General features: G+C 36.7%; 1 protein-coding gene across 5 annotated transcripts in view; it reads right to left on the bottom strand.

The window, feature by feature from the left end:
- The window catches only part of SMC5 (structural maintenance of chromosomes 5), a 92266-nt gene that overhangs the window by 66938 nt on the left and 7783 nt on the right, over positions 1-17545 (bottom strand). For 4 of the 5 annotated variants that reach the window (XM_019463624.2, XM_053907797.1, XM_019463623.2 and 1 more), the window contains exons 3-4: positions 8203-8255; positions 702-864 (exon numbers count right to left, since the gene is read on the bottom strand). In XM_019463624.2, the coding sequence (XP_019319169.1) occupies positions 702-864; positions 8203-8255 (216 nt within the window). Of the gene's footprint in view, positions 1-701; positions 865-1453; positions 1509-8202; positions 8256-17545 lie in introns of those variants that run through there. The other variant, XM_019463625.2, reaches the window with a different exon arrangement.

Here is a 17545-nt window from a genome sequence, read left to right as displayed (position 1 = left end):
CTGGATTGAAATGATCATTATCTACCACTCATCAGTTGGAATGTTACAAGTTAAGAAAAAAGACATTTCAAACATCTACTTCATATCAGACACCAGCTAACAATGCTTTCAAATTTTAAATCTGTATTTAATTTGGACATATGTAATCAAATCATTGTTTCCGAATGGAAAATATGAACTATGATTCAGACACTAGACAGGACTCAAAGATGTAATAACATTCACTTCAACATTTAACATCTAATGTGCATTTTCAGGATATTTTTACTAAAATTTAAAATATGACAAAGTTTTAGAAGGCACACATAACCGATTTAAGAGTTTTAGTGTATCAAGTATACTTGATGTATTTATACAAAAACACGATTAAGAAGTTATTTATTAACAAAATTTTAAGAGACTACAAAGTGTAAGCACATGGTCATCCAAGTTACTCTACTTCAAAACAATACAACTTGATACCCTTTACAATATTCTGCAATTGAGACTTTCAACTTCTTATCACTTCAAATCACTACAATAAGATCATAATAGGAGATGAGATGCTATCTTTTACAAAGAACAGTGAGTATTAACATTACCAGGCTGTGAGTTTAAATAGCACCCATGACAACATCTCGTGAAAAGTATTTCTATTCTCAAATGGCATGAAGAGGAAGAAACATGCAATTTTCCCATCTGTACACTGATTTCTCTCATACCTGAGGTAGAAACTGGCAAAGATTGCCCACTTGAATATTTAAGGCTGCAACTTGCTCTTCCACCACTTTCTGGGTTGTAGATTTTTTGTTGATGAACCAAGATGACTGATTTTTTGCCACGTCAATTTCACGGGTGATGGTAAGATTTCCAGAATTTCTGAACCTATTTAAAAAATAATTTAAAAATCCTTATATTCAGAATTACATGTATCACTTTAGAAATAAAATTTCCAAAATTCTCTTGCAACAAAGGTTGCCAGACAGGATTGTTACTACAATTTTTATTCCTTCTGATATTTTGGCCCCTCCAAAGAAGGAAATCTTGATATTTTATTGGTAATAATACTTAATTGACCACACGTAAGTTACCACAGATTCAACATCACAATTATTTAAACTGTTACAGCAAATGCCAATACTAATTTCCAAACACTGACAGAGAATTTATATATCTGAAGTTATTTATCCTTTAAATTATGTTATTCTCCAATCACATGCGTTGACTGCAATTCAAAACAGGTTGGCATATTAAAGCATATAAAAACTAAATGCTGAAACTTCCACTACTTGGAAAATATATGAATAGAAACCAATTCTTGCATAAGCACTTCCAGACATCAGAACTAGCCCAGTCATACAGGTAGCCCATGCCTTCCTCATCACGTACTCTACTCTGAATTCAGAGGAGACCACAACATACAGCCTTATAAAGGAACATTAAGCAATACAGAATCTGAAAGAAGGGTATTTACTTATTTCTTGCTTTTAGAAGTACTACTGCTCCACACCTCCCATCCATCTTCTTCACTGGGAATCAGCAGCATGTGGTAGAAAGATAAATTATTGGTATTCAATGGCTAAATGACAATGATAATTTGTAAATGTTGTGTATATAGACTATATTGTAATCAGAACACTCCAAACATTAAGATTTCACAACTTAAAAAAAAGTCGTTTTAAATTTTCATTTCCAGCAGAATGACTAATGAAGTACCCTTCCTGAGCTTCTTGCTGTAAAGTACGAATAATGAAATATTAAAATATGTTCACAAATGCATTTATGAGTTGGCTTGAAAGTAAGTAATTCTGGCCAAAATCCCAGTGCAGGTGGAGATCCAGAAGTGGAAAAATGAAAATGGCTTTTACCCTGGGAGCATGTATTCCACCAAACAACCTTACACATTTTCATAATCACCCAGGAGAGGGGCTGCAGAGGAGGCCTACAGCTACCCAAAGTAGAGGGTCTAATAAAAACCAGCCCCAGAAGACTACACCCTCATGGAAGGGTAAACTAGAAGTACACCACCACCATCACCAGACCCAGCGAAGTGCCTGTCGCAAACTATGGCTTGGATGGAAAAAGTCTCTCCTGACACGCTTATTAACCACAAGTCAGTCTCAAACAGATGAGTATCTTGAATTTAGTTACATGACATACCTAAGATTCAAAATGCACCAACTGAGAATTGTGTATATTTTGATCCTGGTTTGAAAGTAGCCAATGATCTGCTGCAGAAGTCAGTGAAAATACCCTCAGCAGTAACCTACCTTTACCCTCAAAGAATTAACACGAAGTTCAAAGAGAAAGGAGCGGCTTACTGGAAACACACACAAAAACAAAGCATCAAGAGTACGAACTAGCAGAAATAACAAAGTAGAATCATACTGGAAACAATGGGCAAGTACAGAATAAGTATATTTACTGTATTTCAAGAAATAGAAGATGGAAAATATTGACTTGTATCTAGGATCTGAAAAAGAACCACAGGGAAATGGACTAGAATGGAGCACAAAGACATAAAAAAATGAAAAATATGAAGGATGTAAAGAGACACAGATGACTTAGAGCCCAATATCTAATAAGAGTGCCAGGGGAGCCTGGGTGGCTCAGTCAGTTAAGTGTCTGACTTTGGTTCAGGTCATGATCTCACAGTTTCTGAGTTTGAGCCCCACACTGGGCTCTGTGCTGACAGCTCAGAGTTTAGAGCCTGCTTCAGATTCTGTGTTTCCACTTCTCTCTGCCCCTCCCCCACTCATCCTCCCTCTATCTCTTACTCAAAAATAAGCATTAAAAAAAAATACAGTTCCAGAAGGAAGAGAGACAAAGAATGGATCAGAGGCAATATATGAAGAGATAATACATAAGAATTTTCCAAACCATAAATTTAAGAAGCTCACTAAATCCCAAGCAAAATAAACAAACAATAAATCCACATCTAAATATATGGTGTAAAACTATAAAACACCAAAAACTGAGATAGGATTTTAAAAATCACTTGAGAAAAGGAGAATTACTATGAAAGAAACTAAGATCAGATTCACATCTGAAGACAATGGAATAATACTTCACATATGTTGAGAAAAGACCTATTGGGGCACCTGGAGGGCTCAGTCTGTTGAGAGCCCAACTTTGGCTCAGGTCGTGATCTTGAAGTTTGTTAGTTCAAGCCCCACGTTGGGCTCGCTGCTGTCAGTGCAGAGTCCGCTTCAGATCCTCTGTCCCCTTCTCTCTGCCCCTCCCCTGAATGCGCTCTCCCAAAAATAAATAAACCTTAAAAAGAAGAAAGAAAGAAAAGAAAAAGAAAAAAGACCTATCGATGTAGACTTTTATATCCAGCATATACACCTTTCAAGATTGATAGCAAAAGATCATCATTTTCAGACAAAAACTTAGTGTTCCACTAGAAGATCCTCATTAAAGAAAACTTTAAAAAATGTCCTCTGGCAGAAAGAAAGTAATCCCAGAGGAAATCACAAAAATGCAAGAAAGAATAAAAAGCAAGGCAAACCAAAAATACATAGGATAATTCTAAACAAACAATGAGAGTTATTTATAGTTATTATGTCTTAAAGACTTGATAAGATAAAATTAAAATAGTTCAGGGAAATTATTCAAATAAAAGTAATGTAAGGTCTTTATTCAATAGGAAAATAAAGACATCTAAGTCTAGACTCAAATTCAAATATATATGTTAAAAATTCTAACCACTAAAACAAGAATGACTAATTTTCAAAACAGTAAAGAAAATATTAAAGCAAACAAAAATCCAAACAAAGGCATGAGAGAAAAGATATAGTGAAAAGTAGAACAAATAAAAAGCATGGAATAAGGCAGTAAAAGTAAATCCAAAAATGTAAGTCATTCAATACATGTAATGGATCATATGCATTATGTAAAAAGCAATATAAACAACACCAGCTATCCTTGTTCAAATGAGATATTAAAGGTCTAAAAAAACTTGAAATAAATGAATAAAACCTGAAAAATACTTAAAAAAGAAAGCTGCCAACTATGTTAGTGGCAAGTTAAACACATTCTAAGGGTAATGCATCAAAAGACAAAGAAGTCAGTACGTAACAACAGAAAGTTCAATTCACTCGGAAGATCAAGCAATGTGAATCTTAGCTGCAACTAATAACGTCCTGAAAATACACAAAGCAAAAACTGACAGGATGAGGCTAACTGACAAATCTACACAGAAGTATAATGTAAAACACCTTTCTCAGTAAAGAATCGATCCGATGACCAAAATCACAAATATACAAGATTTAAAAATATAATTAATCAGTTGAACTAATGGACAAATAGACAATACTGCACATAACAAGAGCAGAATACTCATTCTTTCAATCCAGAGGGTAACATTTATGAAAGCTCACTATAAGTATACCTTGACAAACGTCAAAGGGTTGGTAACATGACCGTATATATATAACTCTATATAATATAGTAATATTATATATTGTACAATAGCACATATATAATTTAACATATTATTTATAATATATATTTTTTTCTACTACAGTACTATCATCAAAGTGGAAATCAATACTAAAATATAACAAGAAAACCACTACATGAGAATCTTAAAGAACTTCTAATTATGAACTCATAAAGAAAATGAAGAAAATATTCAGAACTGAATAGGAAAATGCTTTATATACCAAAACTTAGGAGAAAGAGCTAAAGCAGTATTGACAGGGAAATTTTTAACCTATTTATATTAAGGAAAATAAAAGACTACACATTTGTACAATAAATATCAATTTCAAGAAATTAGACAAAGCAAAAAAAACCCAAAAACCCAAAAGTTTAAAGAAAAATCAGTAAAGATATGTGTAGAAATTAATGAAACAGAAAACAATGATATAACAGAGAAACAACAATGCAGAAGTCAATTCACTGAAAAGACTAACAAAACTGACAAATCAAATCCTTCAAATTAAGGGGTAAAAAAACAAAGGAGGTTAATACTACTACAGAAGACATTTAGATCATGCCACGTCTCTGCTCAAATCCTGGTGGGTTCACAGCTTACTGAAAATAAATAAATGCAAAGTCCTCACAGCAGCCTACAAGTCCCTTGGAGCCGGCTCCTTGATGTTTTCAGACCTTACCTCTTACTATTCTCTTGTTCAATGCAATGCAGTCACACAAGATACCACTTGAGTCTTAGCATTTGCAGACACCAAAATGCTATTTCCCCAAGCATTTCCATGCTCATCACCTTATCTCCTTTAAGTCTTTGCTCAAGTACCATCTTCTGAGTGAGAACTTTCCTGATCACCCTATTTAATACCATAAACTCTACTCTGGCACTCCCTCCCTGTCCTCCTTTCCTGCTCGATTTTCTACGTTAGCACCTATCATCACCTAAAATAATATTTTACCTATTTATGTATCCGTCCCTCTCCTCATGCCCCTAACCATAAATTCCAGAAGGCTGTACCCCTCTCCCCCTCAACGTATAGGTACTCCAGAATTACTTGAAAGTGACTGCATCAGTGTGTGCCAGAGATTATTCTATTCACCGTTCCACTCAACGAGTATGTGACCAGTTAACAGATTTGTTCAACAGCAGTAATTTCAACTAATGATGAGCCATTTTGTGTTTGGTATTCCCAGCAAGTGACCACAATGTAACTATAATGACTTTGGGGAAACGGAAACCTCCCCCATGTCAGATGTGGTAACAGAACTCTGGTTCATGGTCACTGGTTAGATTATTACAGCTAGTGGCTATTGCATGCCAGCATGTGTGCCTCTTCAGAGAAGTAAGAAAACAATTGGGCCATGGTGATGGAGTAGAAAATCAGGAGTGCTTAACACCTGCTGCCATCCATAAAAGACACTGAAACTTAAGTATTAATACTTCTTCTGTATGTCAGAAATATACCTGGCTTCATATATTTATGTCAGTTGCAATATCGAAGAAACCACTGTGACCCATCAATGGTACCAAGGTTAACACAGGAGTTATCTTTGGCTAATGGAGATATAATTCACATACCATTTTAAATATACGAATCAATGCTTTTTTCATTGTGGTAAAATGTGCATAACATAAAATTTACCACTTTAACCATTTTTAGGTGTATAGTTGAAGGAAGATGTGCTTCAACAATGGTCTTTAACATATTCACAAGGTTGTGCCACCATCACCACCATCTATTTCCGAAATCTCTTCACCACCCCCAAAAAGGAGCCCAAACCTGTTAAGTCGTCACTCCCTATTCTCTCCACTCCTCCTTCCTAAGCAGCCACAAATCTATTTTCTGTCTCTGCAGATTTGCCTATTCTGGACATTTCATATAAATGCAGTGATACAGTCTGTAGCATTTGTGTCTGGCTTCTTCCACCAAGCACGTTCTCCAGGTTCACCCATGTCGCAGGATCCATCGGCACTTCCTGCCTTTCTGTAGCTGAATAAGATGTCATTGTGTGAATGTATCACATTTTGTTTAGTCATTTACCAGACGATAGACATTTGGGGTGTTTACAATTTTTCACTATTAAAATTAGGAAAAGGCTAATTTTGTGCAAATGAGTAAACAATGTCTACGACAGTAACCGGATCAAAGATTTATTTAAAACCTGATAATATACTCCCAAGTAAGATAAAGTGCTTACATTCCCACAGTGCATGACAGGATTCACTTCTCTATACCTTCATATTACTAAATTTTATTTAAAAATTTTTCTAAGCTAAAAGGAAAAAAGTCCTCATTTTGATTTCCTTGATAACTAATGAGTTATATCCTTTTTATAATTATTGGCCACTTATTTTACTTGGTGTTAAATGTTTTTGTTTGTTTCTTTTACCAGTTAGTAATTTTACTGAGTTGCATGAGACTTGGTATTTTAGTAAATTTAAGACATGTACAGGTTATTTGTGCTGAAAATGTTTTCTCCCGTCTATCACTCATTTTTAATTACAGTATCATTATTTTCAGCTGCATGTGGATGCAATCTAAATTTCCTATCTTCCCTTTTTTTTTTTTTTTTTTTTTTTAACATTTATTTTTGGGACAGAGAGAGACAGAGCATGAACAGGGATAAATTTCCTATCTTCTTTTTTATGGTTACTGGGTCCTATTGTGCTTGGAAGAGCCTCCTTCCCCTAAGACTTAAAAAATCTACACTTTTTTTCCCTAGTATTTTCAAAGTTACATATTTTTTCACTCAGCTTTTAACACATCTAGGTTTTATTCATGAATAGAGTATTTGATAAAGCTCTAAATTTATGTTAAAAAAATTAATAGCCAATTAACTTACTTCAATTTGAGTAATTTATAGCCCAACCTTAAACTGCCATCTTTACAATAAATCCTGTTATATATTCAGGTCTGTCCCTACTTCTTCCATTCTGCTCCTCCAATTTTCTGTACTAATACACCACACTATCAACAGCATTATAGTCCACTCTAACATCTAGTACACAAATACCTTATTCATGATTCTACTTTTCCAAAATCTTCTTGGGTTTTCCAGCACATTTATTCTCCCAGATAAACTTTAGAATCAAACTTACCTGTTGATACTCTGATTGGAATTGTGTCAAATTTATATATTTGGAAAGGACTGATATGTTAATAATGATATGAACTATATGCTTCTAGGAACATAGTAAGCTTCTCCATTTATTCAAGTCTTGGTTTTATATCTTTCAGTAAAATACTATCATTACATTTTAATGAACTGAGTATAATCTTTTGTGTATGCCTATTTCTCATTGCTATATAAATAAAACATTTCCCCCACAGTTTTTGAGTAAAAAGATCATATCCCCATATCCTATAAAACGATGAGGCTATCAGATAATTTTTTAAACCTAAAACTAGAAATTCCAGGACTTTGTAGAACACTCCAAAAAACAACACTAAAAATCAACTAAGCGGTAAACAAACCTGCGTAAAAAAGACTGAAAGTATATACACGAAGGAGGGTTAACTGGTGTCATCTTGAATACTAACTCTGATCCATCAGAAATGGCTGCCAAGAGGTAATTTCTTTAAGAATTCTATTGAAAAAAATTCTTACAATTTAGTTTTTAAAAGACACCTTAAAAAAATAACTTCTCTGGATAAAACATCCTCGAAATAGTAGTTCCAACATTTACATGATAACGTTATGTTATTACTGTTTTCTAAAGTCATGAGGAATGCATGAACATCAAGAAATTATACAGAAAACGGTGGTTTCAGTACTTTTAACACTTACAATTCAATTTCAACCATTCCTTTGGAACATCCTCTCTTCACAAAAAAGCCAACCTAGAGTAAAAAAAAAACAATATGCACTGAGCGAGGACATTCCCAGGTTATCCCAGATTTAGTGAAGTCATTATTATTTGTCAAATTAAAATTCTTTCATTAAGTATTTTCTCTGTCCACTCCTATCACTTTCCCAGATTTGAGTCCCTCCATTGTTTCCACCCACCAGCGACAAAAATTAGTTACCATTTACCGAACATTCTATGTGCCAGACAGCCTCTTACAAAACTCGTGAGAAAGCCAGTAAGTGATACAGAGCAAAGAACTGAACCCACATAATCTGGCTCCAGAGTCTGTGTGCTTAGCCTCTGTACTAAAAACTCTCCTTATAGGCAAAAAAGCCAGTGGGAAAATAGGTTCTACAGTTTAACCATAGAGCCATACCAAATCTCCTTATTACCATTGGAGACTTCTTTGGAGTGGCACCGATAAAATATCAACAATCACTCTAATATTACCCATCCTGTCATTAATGAAGATATAATTGTCATTCTCTTAAAAAGAGCAATACACATAGGAAATACAATTTAAGTACAATCTATGGGATAAAACAGACATATTTCATATTTAAGCTAGTTTGTATATATGTATGACCAAAAACCTGAGACGGACCCTGGGCCTAAAACAATAAATCAGACTGGATCTTCAATCAGGCTATAAATAATTCTTAAAAAAATAATAATAATCTTGCAAATAATTATCTTTTTAATAGTGGTAACGGCAAAGATGACAACTGAAACCACAACAGTGAACATCTATTAATATGCATTACCATATGCTACTCTGCTAAGCAATTTATAATTTCCTTTTTTAATACTCATAAGCAATCTCATGAGGTATATATTACATCCCTTTTACGGATGATGAAACTGATGCCCAGAGAGATGAAAAAGGAGGACTTGCCTTGTAACTAGTAAGTACAGCTTAATGATTAAGAGTACAGGCATTAATATACACCACTCAGGTTCCAATCTCAACTCTGCCATAAACATATAAGTTGTTTGATTCTGACAAGGCTACTTAAACTGTTTTAGTTTCTTCATAAACATGAAAAAACAATGGCATCTTTGTAAGAGTGCTATCTGCTCACTGCCTTGCATCAGTTAAAATACTTGGTACCACTAAGAAGGAAAAAAATCATGAGGCAGTTCTTATTATCAAGTGTACATATGGATGATATAGAAGATGCTAGTGTTAAATTTTCATACCAGGATTTAACTGTAAATACAACATTAAACATGTTTTTAGTGAGAACTTGTGCAGCCCCTAAATATATCTAGGGATACCCAAAGGTCTGCAATGTGCCACCTAAGAAACCCTGCACTCCACAGTCTTCTTCAAAAACCCTACCACTCAAGGGGCATCTGGGTGGCTCAGTTGGTTGAGCATCCGACTTCAGCTCAGGTCATGATCTCACAATCTGTGAGTTCGAGCCCTGCGTCGGGCTCTGTGCTGACAGCTCAGAGCCTGGACCCTGCTTCAGATTCTGTGTCTCCCTCTCTCTCTGCCCCTCCCCTGCTCATGCTCTGTCTCTCTCTGTCTCAAAAATAAATAAAAACATTAAAAAAAAATAAAAAACAAAAACAAAAACCCTACCACTCAGGGTAAGATCTGTCTTCTTCCCTTCTGGCAACCACCACTTGGTTCTATATTGGAGTCTGTTAGTCTGTTTGTGGGTTTTTTGTTTTATTTTGTTTTAGATTCCACATACAAGTGAAATTGTATGGTATTTGTCTTTCCCTAACATATTTCACTTAGTATAACACCCTCTAGGTCCATTCAGGCTGTTGCAAATGTCAAGATTTCATTCTTTTTCATGGCTGAATAACATTCTACATGATGTCTTAACTTCATGTTAAGTCTTGATACCTGAGAGGGCAAGTTTTCCCATTGTGTTGAATTTCTTTATGAGTATCTTAGCTATTCTTGGCCCTTTGCTCTTCCATCTGAATTTCAGAACCTGCTTGTAACTATGACTGGAACGATGCTGATATGTACATCAATGTGAAGAATGAAATTTTTATACTAGGTCTTCCAGCCTGTTCATACTGTACATCTCTCCATCTGTTATAAACTCCTAATATTTTCAAAAAAGTTGTATAATTTCTACATTGTGTGTAAGTCTTACATATCCTTTGTTAACTTATTGCTATGTAAGCTGCATTTTTGTTGCTACTGTAAATGATATCAAGTTTTAATTGTATTTTTCTGTTCATTGTTAGTGTACAGAAATGCAAAAGATTTGTTATATAATCTTGTATCTAGCAATCTTAATAAATTTCCATATTAATTCATCAGAAGGCTTATCTGAGGACTCTTTTGTGGTTTTCGTTGCAAACATTCATATAACCTGTAAATGACTTTTCTTTCTTTCCAACTTGTATCTTTTGTTTTACCTTCCTGTTCTGTCTAGAACTTCGAGTACAATGCTGATAGGAGTGATAGATAGTAGGCAACCTTGACTTGTTCTTTAACTTGCTGTATATTTTAGCTGTCTTTTATGCAATTAAGAAAGGTATCCTTGAAGGAGGGGCCAACATAGAGGACAAGTAGGGGGATCCGAAGTTCCCTCATCTCACAAACAAAGCAGTGTTGAAGCTAAAGGATGCTGAACTCCAAAGTCCGGGAGGAAAAGAAACAGTTGCTTACAGGGACCCACAGGGACAACCTGACCAGCCATAGGTGGGTGATTGCGAACTGGGAGAGATAAAATGAACAGAGGGGAGGGTTCCCCTTCTGTGGAGAGACAAAGGGAAGAGAAAGAGCAGCTGGGGAAGCACAGGACTGTATGTGGACAAGAAAAACAACAGGGACCAGGACATAGAAGGAGCCAATCTCTGAAGGGCTCTCTCCAGACTGGGGCGGGCTGCCCGGATCGCACACCTGGGGAAGAGGGGAGCCAGCCCCAGGCTAGCTGCCTAGGCCAAGGGCACTGTCCACAGTAGGAGAAAGCAATCCCCTCCCTGGAGTACAGTGGGACAGGCCAAAGCCTGCCTGCATCTGCCAGCCAGACGACTCATGTGGCGGTGCTGAGTGGCACTTCCCCAGTACCTGGGTGAACAGAGCAGGAGTTTGTCAAACGCCAAGGCACAGGAGCTGGCGGAGCAGGACAAACCGCCTCACTTGTGCCCATGGCACAGTGAGACTGTTCCAGAAGAGTGGTTTGGGACACCTGGTCCATGGAGGAGAGACTTGGGTGTCGTCATTTTTCTTCCCATCACCAACAAGGGGAAACTTCAGCAAAGGGACAGCAGGGCCCACAGTGGAGGCAGGACCTGCTTACACCAAACCACGCCCCTCCGTGACTGGTAACTGCGTATCTACTGGAGTGGGATTGAAGCTGATGAACCAGACGGCCCTTCCTCCAGACCAGCGCTGTTGCACTGGTTTAATTGCCTGATTTAATTCTCAGACAGTTCTTACTGTATAGATATATTCTTCCTTCCTTTTCTCCTTCTTATCTCTTCCCTCCTCTATCTGGTTACTCTGGTTGTTGGTTTGTTTAAGCAGACATATTTAATCCATTCTCTTGATACGTGTTCCACACCTCCTTCTTTATTCCCCTTTCTCACTCTCTGGATTAAGCCCTAGAGTTTTTCTGGTCAATTTTTATTCGTTCTTTTTCCCCGCTCCTGTCATTTCTCTCTTTGTTCGGGACAAGGCCTCTTCTACCAACACCTCCTCCACCCTATTGTTTACTTGTGGCTGATGTTTCTGGATTTTTGTTTTTGGGGTTTGTTTGTGTGTTTGGGTGTTTTTGTTTTCTGTTTGTTTTTTGTTTCTTTGTTTTCCTTTCTAGGACACTTCAAGGAACAAATCAAAGCACACCTAGTGGAGGGTTCAAAACATCACTACAAGTAGGGAGATAAAGTAACCACACTACAACAACAGAGGGCAAGTGACACTCTCCAAAAAACACCTCCTGAAGGGCCAGGCCCTAGACAGTGTATGACTCCACTTTAATATAGTAGTGCTCGCAGGTGCAGGGCACATAACAAGCTTTTAAAACACATAAGGGACAAACAACTACCCAAAATGATGAAATGGAAGAATGCCCCTCAAAAGAAAGTCCAGGAAGAAATGACAGCTAAGGAATGCTCAAAACAGATATAAACAATATAACTGAACAAGAATTTAGAATAGTCATAAGATTAATTGCTGGACTTGAAAAAAGCACAGAAGACGCCAGAGAATCTACCACTGCAGAGATCAAGGAACCAAAAAATAGTCATGATGAAATAAAAAATGTTGTAAACAAGGTGCAAAATAAACTAGAGGTGGGGACAGCCAGAACTGAAGAGGCAGAGGGGAGAATAGTTGATATAGAAGATAAAATTATGGAAAAAGATGAAGCTGAGAAAAAGAGAAAAAAATTCTGGATCACAAGGGGAGAATTAGAGAGCTAAGTGACTCAATGAAATGCAGCAAATTCCGTATCACAGGAGATCCAGAAGAAGAGAGAGAAAGGGGCCGAAGGTGTGCTTGAACAAATCATAGCTGAGAACTTCCCCAATCCGGGGAAGGAACCAGACATGGAAATCCAGGAGGTACAAAGAACTCCTTTCAGATGTAACTTGAATCGATCTTCTATATGACATATCATAGTGAAACTGGCAAAATATAAAGATAAAGAGAGAATTCTGAAAGCGGCCAGGAATAAACAGCCCTCACCTACAGGGTGAACACATAAGGCAGACACAAAAGGGTAGTGGCAGACTTATCTACTGAAATTTGGCAGGCCCAAAAGGAGTGGCAGGAAATTTTCAGCGTGATGAATAGGAAAAATATGCATCCAAGAATCCTTTATCCAGCAAGTCTGTCATTCAGAATAGAAGGAGAGATAAAGGTTTTCCCAAACAAACAAAAACTGAAGGAATTCATCACCACTAAACCAGCCCTGTAAGAGATCCTAAGGGGGACTGTGTGAGTATTGCAAAGACCACAAAGGACCAGAGACACCACTACAAGCATGAAACCTACAGATAACACAATGACTCTAAACCCGTATCTTTCAATAACAACACTGAATGTAAATGGACTAAATGCTCCAATCAAAGACACAGGGTATCAGAAGGGATTAAAAAAATAAGACCCATCTATTTGCTGTCTACAAGAGACACGTTTTAGATCTGAGAACACCTTCAGATTGAAAGTGAGGGGATAGAGAACCATCTATCATGCTAGTGGAAGTCGTAAGAAAGCTGGAGTAGCTATATTTATATCAGACAAACTAGATTTTAAACTAAAGACTGTAACAAGAGATGAGGAAGGGCATTATATAATAATTACAGTGTCTATTCATCAAGAAGAGATAATGATTACAAATGTTTATGCACCAAATTTGGAAGAACCCAAGTATATAAAGGAATTAATCACAAACCTAAGCAATTTCATTGGTAAGAATGTGGTCATTGCAGGGAACTTTAATACTCCACTTACAACAATGGACAGATCATCTAGACAGAAAACCCATAAAGAATGATACACTGGACCAGATGGACTTGACAGATATATTTAGAACTTTTCACCCCAAAGCAACAGAATACACATTCTTCTCAAGTGCACGTGGAACATTCTCTAAGATAGATCACATACTGGCTCACAAAATAGCCCTCAATAAATACAAAAGAACTGAGATCATACCATGCACACGTTCAGATCATAATGCTATGAAACTTGAAATCAACCACAGGAAAAGGTTTGGAAAACCTCCAAATTCATGGAGGTTAAAAAACATCCTACTAAAGAATGAGTGGATCAACCAGGCAATTAAAGAAGGATTAAAAAATATATGGAAACAAATGAAAATGAAAACACTACAATCCAAACCCTTTGGGATGCAGCAAAGGCAATCCTAAGAGGAAAATTCATCGCAATCCAGGCCTATCTCAAGAAACAAGAAAAATCCCAAATACAAAATCTAACAGCACACCTAAAGGAACTAGAAGCAGAACAGCAAAGAAACCCTAAACCCAGCAGAGGAAGAGAAATATTAAGATCTTAGCAGAAATAAACAACATAGAAACAAAAAACAAAAGAACAGACCAATGAAACCAAAAGTTGGTTGTTTGAAAAAAACAAACAAAAGTGATGAACCCCTAGCCAGACTTCTCAAAAGGAAGACCAAAACAGATAAAATCATGAATGAAAATGGATTTATCAGAACCAATCCCTCAGAAATTCCTAGACACCCACACACTACCCAAACTCAAACAGGAAGAAATAGAAAATTTCAACAGACCCGTCTGTAACTAGTGAAGAAACTGAATCAGTTATCAAAAACCTCCCAGCAAATTGAGAGTCCTGGACCAGATGGGTTCCATGGGGAATTCTACCAGACATTTAAAGCAGAATTAATACCTATCCTTCTCAAGCCATTCCCAAAAAACAGAAATGGAAGGAAAACTTCCAGACTCATTCTATGAAGCCAGCATTATCTTGATTCTTAAACCAGAGACCCCACAAAAAAGGAGAACTACAAGCCAATATCCCTGATGAACATAGATGTAAAAATTCTTAACAAGATACTAGCAAATCGAATTCAACATCATATAAGAATTATTCACCATGATCAAGTGGGATTCATACCTGGGCTGCAGGGCTGGTTCAATATTTGCAAATCAATCAGTGTGATACATCACATTAACAAAACAAAGGATAAGAACCATATAATCCTGTCAATAAATGCAGAAAAAGCATTTGACAAAATACATCATCCTTTCTTAATAAAAACCCTCGAGAAAGTAGGGATAGAAGGAACATATTTAAACATCATAAAAGCCGTATATGAAAAGCCCGCAGCTAATATCATCCACAAAGGGAAAAAACTGAGAGTTTTCCTCCTGAGATCAGGAACACGACAGGGATGTCCACTCTCACCACTGTTGTTTAACATAGTGTTGGAAGTCCTAGCCTCAGCAATCAGACAACAAAATGAAATAAAAGTCATCAAAATTGGCAAAGAAGTCCAACTTTCACTTTTCACAGACAACATGATACTCTACATGGAAAACCCACAAGACTCCACCAAAAGACTCCTAGAACTGATACATGAATTCAGTAAAGTTGCAGGGTACAAAATCAATGTACAGAAATCAGCTGCATTTTTATATACCAATAATGAAGCAACAGAAAGAGAAAGAAAGAAAGAAAGAAAGAAATTGATCCCATTTACAATTGTACCAAGAAGCATAAAATACCTAGGAATAAACTTAACCAAAGATGTAAAAGACCTATATGCTGAAAACTACAGAAAGCTTATGAAGAAAATTGAAGATACAAAGAAATGGGAAAACATTCCGTGCCCATGGATTGGAAGAATAAATCTTGTTAAAATGTCAATACTACCCAAAGCAATCTACACATTCAATGCAATCCCAATCAAAATTGCACTGGCATTCTTCTCAAAGCTAGAACAAACCTAAAACTTGTATGGAACCACAAAAGACCCCGAATAGCCAAAGTAATATTGAAGAAGAAAACCAAAGCGGGAGGCATCACAATCCCAGACTTGAGCTTCTACTACAAAGCTGTAATCATCAAGGAAGCATGGTATTGGCGCAAAAACAGACACATAGACCAATGGAATAGAATAGAGAACCCAGAACTGGACCCACAAATGTAGGGCCAACTAATCTTTGACAAAGCAGGAAAGAACATCCAATGGAAAAAAGACAGTCTTTTTAGCAAATGGTGCTGGGAGAACTGGACAGCAACATGCAGAAGAATGAAACTACACCACTTTCTTACACCATACACAAAAATAAACTCAAAATGGATGAAAGGCCTAAATATGAGACAGGAAACCATCAAAACCCTAGAGAAAAAGCAGGGAACAACTTCTTTGGCCTCAGCTGCAGCAATTTCTTACTCGACACATCTCCAAAGGCAAGGGAATTAAAAGCAAAAATGAACTACTGGGACCTCATCAAGATAAAAAGCTTCTGCAGTGCAAAGGAAACAATCAACAAAACTGAAAGGTGACTGACAGAATGGGAAACGATATTTGCAAATGACATATCAGATAAAGGGTTAGTATCCAAAATCTATAGTGAACTTTCCAAACTCAACCCTGAAAAACAAATAATCCAGTAAAGAAATGGGCAGAAGACATGAACAGGCACTTATCCAAAGAAAACAGCCAGATGGCCAACAGACACATGAAAAGATGCTCAATGTCACTCATCGCCAGGGAAATACAAATCAAAGCCACACTGGGATACCACCTCACACTAGTCAGAGTGGCTAAAATGAACAAATCAGGAAACCACAGATGCTGACGAGGATGTGGAGAAACAGGAAACCTCTTGCACTGCTGGTGGAAATGCAAACTGGTGCAGCTGTTCTGGAAAACAGTGTGGAGGTTCCTCAAATAATTAAAAATAGAGCTACCCTATGACCCAGCAATAGCAATGCTAGGTATTTACCCAAGGGATACAGGAGTGGTGATGCACAGGGGCATATGTACCTCAATGTTTATAGCAGCGCTTTCAACAAATTATAGAAAGAGCCTAAATGTCCATCAATTGATGAATGGATAAAGATGAAGTTTATATTTTCAATGGAATACTGCTTGGCAATGAGAAAGAATGAAATCATGCCATTTGCAGCAATGTGGATGGAACTGGAAGGTATCATGGAGTGAAATAAGTCAGTCAGAGAAGGACAGGTATCATGTTTTCACTCATATGTAGATCTTGAGAAAGTGAACAGAAGACCACAGGGGAAGGGAAGGGGGAAAAAATAGATACAAACAGAGAGGGAGGGAGGCAAACCACAAGAAACTCAAATACAGAGAACAAACCAAGGGTGGATGGGGGGGTGGTGGTGAGGGAGAGGGAAAATGGGTGATAGGCACTGAGGAGAGCACTTTTTGGGATGAGCTCTGGGTGTTGTATGTAAGCCAATTTGACAAATTATATTCATAAAAAAAGAAAAAAGAAGGAAAGGTATCCTCTACTCCTAATTTGCTAAGAGTTTTTTGAGATGCTCATGCAGTTGTCCTTTAAAATGTGACATGTAAAAAATAAAAATAAATAAAACGTGATGTGTTCATTTTTTTCTAATGTTCAATCTCTCATTCCTTGAATAAATTCTATTTGGTCACAATGTATGATGCATTTTATGTATTAGATTCATCAGACTATAGTTTCTTTTTCTTGAGATTTTTGCTCCTATACTCATGAGTAAGACTAGCTATAGTTTTCACATTCTTTCCTTGATGGATTCTGGTACCTAAGTAATGTTCTTTGTGTAAAATACAAAATGACCGTTGTTACAACTAATGGTCT

Source organism: Panthera pardus, unplaced genomic scaffold, assembly GCF_024362965.1.
Source record: "Panthera pardus isolate Hobbes unplaced genomic scaffold, ASM2436296v1 HiC_scaffold_20, whole genome shotgun sequence".
In the NCBI taxonomy this organism is placed as follows: domain Eukaryota; kingdom Metazoa; phylum Chordata; class Mammalia; order Carnivora; family Felidae; genus Panthera; species Panthera pardus.
Note: the sequence above shows the minus strand (reverse complement) of the source record. Positions and strands in the feature narration are given on the sequence as shown.